The following is a 10,805-nucleotide window of genomic DNA, read 5'->3' on the forward strand; positions in this document are numbered from 1 at the left end:
CTGGCACAGCTCCAGGCTGTGTCCCCTTCTTCTGCTGCTGGCTGCCTGGCAGCAGAGCCCAACCCCACCCGGCTACAGCCTCCCTGCAGGCAGCTGCAGGCAGCAATGAGCTCTGCCCTGAGCCTCCTCTGCTGCAGGCTGCACCCCCCCAGCTCCCTCAGCCTCTCCTCACAGGGCTGTGCTCCAGGCCCCTCCCCAGCCTTGCTGCCCTTCTCCAAACACCTTCCAGCACCTCAACAGCTCTCTGCAGTGGAGGAGCCCAGAACTGGACACAGCACTCCAGGGGTGGCCTGAGCAGTGCTGAGCACAGGGGCAGAAGACCCTCCCTTGTCCTGCTGCCCACACTGCTCCTGAGCCAGCCCAGGATGCCATTGGCTCTGCTGCCCACCTGGGCACTGCTGCCTCCTCTGCAGCTCCTCTCTCCCACCACCCCCAGCTCCCTCTCTGCCTGGCTGCTCTCAGCCACTCTGGCCCCAGCCTGTAGTGCTGCTTGGGGTTGCTGTGGCCAATGTGCAGAACCCTGCCCTTGGCCTTGTTCAATCTCATCCCATTGGCCTCTGCCCACCCATCCAGCCTGGCCAGGTGCCTCTGCAGGGCTCTCCTACCCTCCCACAGCTCCACAGCTGCTCCTAGCTTGGTGCCATCTGCAAACTTACTGATGCTGGACTCAATCCCTTAAGTGACCTGAGCTGGGTTGTCTGGTCCTGCTCTGGCAGGGCAGTTGGACTCAAGGATCTCTTTGGGTCCCTTCCAACCACTGCCATCCTGTGAGCCTGTGAAGTGCTGCTCTGAGCAGCAATGGACAATCCTCCCTGTAACTGGAGGTGCCTGGTGGAGATTTTTGACACTTCTAGATTGGACATCAGGAAACACTTTTTTCCCAGCAAGAGTGGTCAGGGAGTGGAATGAGCTGCCCAGGGAGGTGGTGGAGTGGCCCAGCCTGGCTGTGTTTCAGGGTGGTTTGGGTGTGGTGCTTGGGGCTAGGGTGACTCTTGTAGAGCAGGGTTCTAGGCTCCAACCTCCTTTCAGGAAGCTGCAGGGAGCCAGAAGGTCTCTCCTCAGCCTCCTCATCCTCAGACTGGACAACCCCAGGTCCCTCAGCCTCTGAAGAGTGTACTCCCAGCTGCTACACAGAGGAAAACTGAGACTGGAACCAGTGGAGGAGCTCCAGGACACTGTGGTTGTCTTTCTGCTGGGCAAGTCACTTCAAAAGGCAGCTCTAGAACAGAGGCAGCTCTGTTTTGGGATGGGGCAAACAGCCCAGAACTTCTGCAATGACCACAGTGTGCCCTGGTGGCCAAGAGGGCCAATGGGATCCTGGAGGGCATTCAGCAGAGTGTGTCCAGCAGATCAAGAGAAGTTCTCTTCTACCTCTACTCTGCCCTGGGGAGACCTCATCTTGAGTGCTGCCATCAGTTTTGGGCTCCCCAGCTGCAGAGGGACAGGAGCGGCTGGAAAGGATCCAGCAGAAGGCTGCGAGGATGCTGAAGGGACTGGAGCACTGCCTGAGGAGGAGAAGCTGAGGGCCCTGGGGCTGCCTAGTCTGGAGAGGAAGGATGAGAGGGGATTGAATCAATGTCTATAACTCTCTGAGGGCTGGGGGTCAGGAGGGGGGGACAGGCTCTGCTCACTGCTCCCTGGGATAGGACAAGCAGCAATGGATGGAAGCTGCAGCACAGGAGGTTCCAGCTCAACACAAGCAGGAACTTCTTGCCTAGAAATGTCCCAGAGCCCTGGCACAGGCTGCCCAGAGAGGTTGTGGAGTCTCCTTCTGTGGAGCCTTTCCAGGCCTGTCTGGATGTGTTCCTGTGTGCCCTGAGCTGGACTGTGTGGTCCACCCATGGCAGGGGATTTGGACATGATCTTTTTTGGGTCCCTTCTGACCTCTAATACCCTGAAAGCCTGTGATCAGCTTTCTGACTGCAGTATCTCTCTGGAAAGTGGCACAGAACTGAGCAAACTTACTGCTCCTGATCTGTTAGGGGTTTAGAGGAGCCAGTGGGCTCCTCAATTCAAGAGAGATGTTGAGGTGATGGAAGGTGTTCAGAGAAGGGCAACAAGACTGAAGAAGGGCCTGGAGCACAGCCCTGTGAGGAGAGGCTGAGGGAGCTGGGGGTGTGCAGCCTGCAGCAGAGGAGGCTCAGGGCAGAGCTCATTGCTGCCTGCAGCTGCCTGCAGGGAGGCTGTAGCCAGGTGGGGTTGGGCTCTGCTGCCAGGCAAGCAGCAGCAGAAGAAGGGGACACAGCCTGGAGTGTGCCAGGGCAGGTCTAGGCTGGATGTTGTTAGGAAGTTGTTGTCAGAGAGAGTGATTGGCATTGGAATGGGCTGCCCAGGGAGGTGGCGGAGTGGCTGTGGCTGGAGGTGTTGAAGCCAAGCCTGGCTGGGGCACTGAGTGCCATGGTCTGGTTGGTTGGGCAGGGCTGGGTGCTAGGTTGGGCTGGCTGAGCTTGGAGCTCTCTTCCAACCTGCCTGATTCCACGACTCAGTGGGTGGCTGGCACCACTTCTGCCTGCCTTGGCCCCCGCTGGCAAGCTGCACTCTGCAGGGACAGCTGCTCTGTCTCTGCAGCACACACAACCTGCCGGAGGAGAGTCCCAAGAGCTGAGGGTCCCCTGGGCTCAGATTCCAAGGCCTCAGTAGCAGAGCAGAGGGAGGAATGTTGCAAGAACCCAATGAGACCATTAATATTCCTGCCTGGGTGTATTAATCATCCCATTGTGAAGAAAGCAACACTTCACTGGACAAGAGAAGCTGCAGGCTTGTCGTGAGTCACTCATGGGTCTGAGCCACACTAGTGCTCTGCAGCAGCCTCTGTTTGCCTCTCTGGATAGAGAGCAGGGAAAGCTCTGGTCTGAGGAGTAAGTCTGCAGATGACACCAAGCTAGGAGCAGCTGTGGAGCTGTGGGAGGGTAGCAGAGCCCTGCAGAGGGACCTGGCCAGGCTGGATGGGTGGGCAGAGGCCAATGGGATGAGACTGAACAAGGCCAAGTGCAGGGTTTTGCACTTTGGCCACAACAACCCCAAGCAGCACTGCAGGCTGGGGCCAGAGTGGCTGAGAGCAGCCAGGCAGAGAGGGAGCTGGGGGAGCTGGCAGGGAGGAGCTGCAGAAGAGGCAGCAGTGCCCAGGTGGGCAGCAGAGCCAATGGCATCCTGGGCTGGCTCAGGAGCAGTGTGGGCAGCAGGACAAGGGAGGTTCTTGTGCCCCTGTGCTCAGCACTGCTCAGGCCACCCCTGGAGTGCTGTGTCCAGTTCTGGGCTCCTCCACTGCAGAGAGCTGTTGAGGTGCTGGAAGGTGTTCAGAGAAGGGCAGCAAGGCTGGGGAGGGGCCTGGAGCAGAGCCCTGTGAGGAGAGGCTGAGGGAGCTGGGGGTGTGCAGCCTGCAGCAGAGGAGGCTCAGGGCAGAGCTCATTGCTGCCTGCAGCTGCCTGCAGGGAGGCTGTAGCCAGGTGGGGTTGGGCTCTGCTGCCAGGCAGCCAGCAGCAGAAGAAGGGGACACAGCCTGGAGCTGTGCCAGGGCAGGTCTAGGCTGGATGTGAGGAGGAAGTTGTTGTCAGAGAGAGTGATTGGCACTGGAATGGGCTGCCCAGGGAGGTGGTGGAGTCTGTGTGGCTGGAGGTGTTGAAGCCAATCCTGGCTGGGGCACTTAGTGCCATGGTCGGGTTGGTTGGTTGGGGCTGGGTGCTAGGTTGGGCTGGGTGAGCTTGAAGCTCTCTTCCAAGCTGCTTGATTCTATGGTTCTACCTAAAATAAATGGGGGCAGAGAACATGTTTCTACCTCTCCATGTAAAGGAGGAAGGAGCTGAAAATACAACAGCTCTCACTTCAGGACTGTTTGCTCTGACAGACTCATGGAAAGGTGGTGTTAGAGCAGCTTCATAGCACCAGAGACACAAAGGAGGTGAGGCTGAATTACTGCAGGGCTTTATCACCTCAGCCCCTAATGAATTTTGCAGGCACCCAGGGAGGTCTGGTGAAGGAGACCACAGGTGCTGCAGTATAGCACTCTTCTCGTTGGAAAAGCTCTCTAAGGTCATCCAATCCAAGCATCAACCCAACCCCACCTTGGCCACTGAACCATGTCTTCAAGTTCCATGGCCACATATTTCTACCCCCATGGGTGGGGACTCCACCACCTCCCTGGGCAGCCTGTGCCAATCTCTGACCACTCTTGCAGCAAAGACATTTCTCCTCAGCTCCAAACTAAACCTCCCCTAGAGCAACTTGGGGCCACCTCTTTTCCTTCTATCACCTGATCATAGGGAGAAGAGGCCAACCCCAACCTCACTGCAACCTCCTCTCAGGGAGCTGCAGAGAGCAATGAGGTCTTCCCTCAGCCTCCTTTTCCCCAGGCTAAACACTCTCTGTTCCTCAGCTGCTCCTGCCCAGCCCTGCTCTCCAGCCCCTTCCCCAGCTTGGTTCCTCCAGACAAGGTGCTGTGGTATGGCAAAACCAAACAGATGCAGCTGCATACCTGCTGCTGCTCCATGCTGCCTGCTCAGTGCCTGCTCCTGCCCCTCAGCAGTTAGGGAGTAGCCAACTTCTACTTTGGGTTTTTTTTTCAGGCAAAATGGGGAGAGCTCTGCCAGCACCCAGACTCTTTGCTTGCTTTGAGGAAGTCTGCTCACCCTCTGACCCAGCATACCTTGAACCTTAGCTACAGCTCTCTAAATAACTACAGATTCATAGATTCACAGAAAGGGTTGGGTCGGAAAGGGCCTTAAAGCTCAGCCAGTTCCAGCCCCCTGCCATGGGCAGGGACACCTCCCACCAGCACAGGCTGCTCAAAGCCTCATCCAGACTGGCCTTGAACACCTCCAGGGAGGAGGCAGCCACAGCCTCCCTGGGCAGCCTGTGCCAGTGTCTCCCCACCCTCACCTCCTCTCCACTCTCAATCTCCCCTCTCCCAGCTCAAAGCCATTCTCCCTCCTCCTGGCACTTCCAGCCCTTGTCCAAAGTCCTTCTCCAGCTCTCTTAGAGCCCCTTCAGGTACTGGAAGGTTGCTCTGAGGTCCCTCTGGAGCCTTCTCCTCTCTAGGCTGAACATAGAATCATAGAAACAGGGTTGGAAGGAACCACCTCCCTGGGCAACCCATTCCAGCCTCTCACCACTCTCCTGCTCAACAACTTCCTCCTCACCTCCAGCCTCACTCTCCCCACCTCCACCTTTGCTCCATTCCCCCCACTCCTGACACTCCCTCACAGCCTCAAAAGTCCCTCCCCAGCTTTTCTGGAGCCCACTTCAGGTCCTGGAAGGCCACAAGAAGGTCCCCTGGGAGCCTCCTCTGCTCCAGCCTGCACAGCCCCAACTCTTTCAGTCTGTGCTCTCAGCAGAGCTGCTGCAGCCTCTGAGCATCCTCCTGGCCCTGCTCTGGACACTCTCCAGCATCTCCACAGCCCTCTTGTCCCAGGGACTCCAGAGCTGGATGCAGGACTCCAGGTGGGGTCTCAGCAGGGCACAGTAGAGGGGGAGAATCCCCTCCCTGGCCCTGCTGGCCACACTTCTGCTGCTGCAGCCCAGGCTCTGCTTGGCTCTCTGGGCTGCAAGTGCACACTGCTGGCTCCTGTGGAGCTTCTCCTCCAGCAGCACCCCCAGGTCCCTCTGCTCAGGGCTGCTCTCCAGCCACTCACTGCCCAGCCTGGATGGGTGCTTGGCATTGCCTCACCCCAGCTGCAGGACCTTGCCCTTGGTCTTGTTGCACCTCCTGAGCTTGGCTTGTGCCCAGCTCTGCAGCCCGTCCAGGTCCCTCTGGATGGATCCCTGCCCTCCAGCCTGGCTGCTGCACCACACAGCTTGGTGTGGGCAGCAAACCTGCTGAGGCTGCACTCAGTGCCTCTGTCCATGGCACCCACAAAGATGTTGAACAAGCCTGGTCTCAGGACTGATCCCTGAGGGACTCCACTTGTCACTGCCTGCACTTGGCCATGGAGCCATTGACAGCCACTCTTTGGGTGTGGCCATCAAGCCAGTTCTGTATCCATCCAGTGGTGCACCCATCCAACCCATGTGGCACCAGCTGGGAGAGCAGGGTGTGGTGTGGGACAGTGTCAAAGGCCTTGCTCAGGTCCAGGTCAATGCCATCAGTTGCTCACCCCTCACCTATTCATGTTGTGACCTGTTCCTAGAAGGCCACCATGTTTGTTGGGCAGGACTTGTCCTTGGTGCAGCCATGCTGGTTGTACCAAATCACCTCCTCATTATTCTTCTGTCTCAGCAGTGCCTCCAGGAGGATCTGCTGCATGATCTGACTGGGCACAGAGGTGAGCCAGACTGGCCTGGAGTTCCCTGGCTCATCCTTCCTACCCTGTTTGAAAATCCCAACTCTCCCAACCTGTCCCCACAGGGGAGCTTCTCCAGCCTCTGATCATCTTTTGGCCTCCTCTGGACCCTTTATGACAGCTCCAGGTCCTTCTTGTGCTGGGGGGGCAGCAGGACTGGCTGCAGTGCTGCAGGTGGGGGTCTCACAAGAGCAAAGCAGAGAGGGAGAATCACCTCCTTCCTATATTCCTGTCAGCCAAAGCTACAGCTCAGGCAGAAACACTTCCCCACCCAGCAACCTACTGTGCCTGTATGGCTGAGCAGGTCTCCGGGGAGGGAGTCCTTCAGAGAAAATTAATGGTGTACAGTCTTGGGAGCCCAATTGTGTTGTCTTGTACCCATATGTGTTTATTCAGCCCAGGGCAAACGAGACACAAGATCCCAGCAGCTCTAATGGCAGCGTCTGGTGTGCTGCGCTGCCTTCCTCCGCAGCTCCACCCGTGACTAGAGCAAAGGCAGAGCCATCCATCATCCCTGCCAGGCTCTGTCCCCCACTGCGAGCCTGGGATGATGGTAGCTCTGAGTTGCCATTACTTTTTCATCCATCACACTTTCTCCTTGTTTCTCATCCACTCTGAGAGCTCAGTGCTGACATTTTCTGTCTTTGAATTTTGTTGTTCCCGTTGAATCAGGCTGGGAGAGTTGGAGATGTTCAGCCTGGGGAAGAGAAGGCTCCAGGGACACCTCAGAGCAGCCTTCAGTACCTGAAGGGACTCCAGCATTGCTGAGGAGGGACATTTGACAAGGGCTGGGAGTGCCAGGGTGAGGGAGAATGCCTTAGAGCTGGGAGAGGAGAGAGTGAGAGTGGAGATGAGGAAGAAATGCTTGAGAGTGAGGGTGGGGAGAGACTGGCACAGGTTGCCCAGGGAGGCTGTGGCTGCCTCCTTCCTGGAGGTGTTCAAGGCCAGTCTGGATGAGGCCTTGAGCAGCCTGTGCTGGTGGGAGGTGTCCCTGCCCATGGCAGGGGGTTGGGACTGGCTGAGCTCTAAAGTCCTCTCAACCCAACTCTTTCTGTGATCCTATGACTCAGTGAATCCAGTTTCTGAATCAGAAGCCACATCTCAGGCCCGTCCAAGGCAGCCCTGGACAGGATTTTTGCTGATTTCAGTCTCTCAGGTTTGTTCTGCTGAGGCAATTCCTGCTGCATCTGCCCCCAGGATCCCTGCCATGGACAAGCCACCCTTCTGTAGTGTGTTTCATGGCAGGTGAGCAGCAGAAAGCCAACCCAAGTGCATGCCTTGGAGGGATCAGTCTAGAGGAGCACCCAACATAAGCTGCTCTAAGGGCACAATTTGCATTTCAAACAGAGAGCAGCCTCAGAAGACAGGGAACAACCCCCCTGTTATCGGAGCCCAGAAACAGGAGAGCTCTTTATTACCTGCCCTGCACTCACAGACACATCCCTGCCTTCCCCGCCTCGCTCCCTTCCATAGGCAGCCCCAGCCTCCCACACACCCCCCTTTGATCCCTGCTGGAAACAGAGCTCCGCTGGGCTGCCTCCTCCCAGCTCCACACTCCCCTGCACCAAAGCATTCTTCTCTGCCCCACGAGGAATCCCTTCCCAACCACAGTCTCCTTTTTGGTCTTGCGCACACAGGCAGAGGGAGTGCCCTATCTGCCGACCCTTATCTCAACAGCAAACGCCCGCTCCAGACCGCAGACTGCTCGACCTCTACGACCCACGGTTCAGCAGCTGCTTTCCCCCCCGACAGGTTCTCTGCTCCAGCACAGGCAAGTCCTGCGCCCCGACGTGAGCAGCTGGGCAGTGCCTCGCTGCAGCCCCAGCCCCGCACCCAGGCACGCAGCCCTGTGCCGAGCTGCGCACGGCCGCTGCGGCGGTGCCGCATTCTCAGCTGGCGGAGCCAGCAGCGCCGGGCTGAGGGCAGCGCCTGCTTGGTGCAGGTGGCACATTCCAGGCTGCGGAGAGCATCTGAGCGGCTATTTTTGGGCACGCTGCTCCCTCCAGCATACAGAATTTGCTACGAGGCGTCACTCCAACTGAGCAAAGGCAGGAAGGGTTAGAGGAGAAGAAAAAGGCTTCCCTCCTTCCTCCTGCCTCTCCCCTTCCTCCCCTCCATCGGCACAGGGCGTGCGGGGAGACATCACAGCTCCAGCTTCGCTGCGCTTCCCTGGGATGAAGGGAGAGCTGCAGACAGTTCTCAGAACTCCATTCCACAGCACTTGTGTGGTCTGCTCTCGTTAGAAAAATTATCTCCCTGAGCCCTGCCTCTCTCACTCTCATCAGCCCTGTGTGTCAGAGCCTGGTAGCACTGCCTGACTTGTAATTATTTTTTACTGTGCTGCTTTGTCTGCACTAATCCTTTGAAAGTAGCTTTACTGCACATCTGAAATATTATGATGCTATAAAACCTCTGTAATATTTATAAATCCCTTAAGACATCATAAAGAGAGAAAAAAACCTCCCCACAGAGTTCATCTAGCATAATTACATATACATTTCCCTCTGATTAATAAAAAATGATCACTTCCTTATGTAAAGATATTCTTCAGCTTTCTTTCATTAAGGCTATTTTTTTCCTTTCCACTCTAAATCCATTTCATGTGTCCCTGTGTTGCAAGGTACCTCAGAAGATGTTCTCCCAAAACAAAAGGCACAATGAAAAGAACCACCACAGAGACAGAGCCAAACTGGGAGCAAGGAGACTGAGAAGCGCCTTGCTGGATTTTCACATCTCCCCACTTGAGCAATTTCACCACGGAACGTCCTGAAATCATCTCTGACAGCAAGCACTGAACTGAATGGGAGGGGAGAAAACTGGTTCCTAAAATCTAAAAGAAGAGGGGCGAAAGAAAACCTAAGCCCCAGCACCTGCCTCCCTGCCCCACCAGCGGCCTGGCTTAGGCTCTAGTGAAGCCGATTAAAAGGCAAGCTGCAAACGCGCAGCTGAAGGGGCACAGTCAGCACAAGGCTCTGCTCACCTCTGAAGCAGCGCTGAAGAACCTGATCCGCGCTTGCGTGCTCGCTGTGAAACCACTGGCACTGGGCTTGCACTGCTTGAAACTGGGAGCAAGTTTAGTGCCTGGCTTTTAGAAATGACTTGGAGTGCGGCTTTATCCATCACTTGCACCGCCTTCATCACCTGGTTAAGTGGGATCAGGTTTGAACTAGGCTATGAGCGAGCTTTCATCTACAACTCTCTCTCGGGTGCTCTCAGCCATCAACTACTCCATGGCCCCAGGGAGCCACTGGGCAGCACTACTTTAAGACAGCCTGAAAAGGACCTGCTAAAAGCAGGACGGAGGAAATGAGCAGCTTCTTTTTGCCGCTGTGGCAGTCACTCCTCTGAATTTGCACCAGACAAAGACAGAGCCTGATGTGCCCAGTGCTCCCGAGGCTCCTTCTTTGCTCCTTGGAATCATACCCAGCACATCTGTGGTGCAGAGGTGGCTGTTGGAATCCCAGAGCTAAAAGCCAACAGTGAGCAGGGCAAAGATAGACACAGAAGTTTCTGCAGTACTTGCTCACGGTCCCCAGACCAGCACAGCCACAGTTCTGGAGCCATCCCTTGCCCTCACTGCCCACCACTCCATAGCAGCACTTGCTAGCCCCAGCCTTGCCAGGCATTGCTGTACAGGAGTGTTACTCTTGGAAGAGGCATTAACTCCTCCCTTCAGCGAGTGCCCCTCTGCTTCCTATCTAACTCCTTTGTTTAACACACGCAGAAAAGCCCCTGGGAGGTGGCAGCTCACTGAGAGATCTTCATCCTGGATGTGCTGCTAAAGATAAGATTCCCTGGGGTCCTGCTCTGTTTGAATTGCTACGGTCAGAGAGAAATGCAGGGATAGAGAGAGGAAAGAACAAAACCTACCATACTGCTGCTGCTCCTTCAGCCCCTTCTGCCACCTACTCAGCCAGCAAACACAGGGCACACAATTCTCCCTTTATATAGTGTCACCAAGGAATAAAAATATGCCTGCTCCAAGTTTAGACAATAGATGTAAGGTTGGAGAAGTGCAGTAATTGGATCCCCATACCATTCCAAGCATCTGTTCCATGCACAGCTTTTGCTTTCACAGGAATAAAGCAGTGGATGAGCAGAGTGGGCAGGGTTGCATAGCACTCACAGGCAGCCAGAGCTGGAAAGGCTTTCCTGAGGGCCCCCAGATACCAGACACAGGGCAAGGGCTGCAAAGATTTGAGGTGGACAAAGCAACCTGAAAAAGCAGAGAGAGAAAATGCAGAGCAAAGCAGCAATCAGCCTTGGTGGCTCCGGAGCCTGGTGCCAGCAGTCAGAGCACCAGAGAAGCGTCTGAGGTTCTGCTTAGGTGCATCTGCAAGTGGGAGGTGTGCTGGGGGAGTGCTGCTCTGGCATGGCAATAAAGTGACTCACAGCAGCTCTGTTTTCCCCGAATCTATCACACATGCCTGAGGACCAGGGGCTAGATGTCAAGCTCCTGCAAACTGATGGAGGGTCGTGGACTTCAAAGCATGAAAACAGAGATGTGGTAATGAACGTGAGGTTAAGAGC

General features: G+C 56.1%; 1 protein-coding gene across 2 annotated transcripts in view; it reads right to left on the reverse strand.

Annotated features, from left to right (window-relative positions):
* The window catches only part of MYL10 (myosin light chain 10), a 35,908-nt gene extending 25,680 nt beyond the window's left edge, over positions 1 to 10,228 (reverse strand). Inside the window, exon 1 of one of the 2 annotated variants that reach the window (XM_064165933.1) lies at positions 10,146 to 10,228. In XM_064165933.1, coding sequence (XP_064022003.1) covers positions 10,146 to 10,148 — 3 coding nt within the window. In that variant the 5' untranslated portion in view covers positions 10,149 to 10,228. Of the gene's footprint in view, positions 1 to 9,255; positions 9,277 to 10,145 lie in introns of those variants that run through there. The other variant, XM_064165934.1, reaches the window with a different exon arrangement.
* Between the last annotated feature and the right edge of the window lie 577 nt (positions 10,229 to 10,805).

The sequence above is a fragment of the Pogoniulus pusillus genome, chromosome 27 (genome assembly GCF_015220805.1).
Source record: "Pogoniulus pusillus isolate bPogPus1 chromosome 27, bPogPus1.pri, whole genome shotgun sequence".
Taxonomy (NCBI): Eukaryota; Metazoa; Chordata; class Aves; order Piciformes; family Lybiidae; genus Pogoniulus; species Pogoniulus pusillus.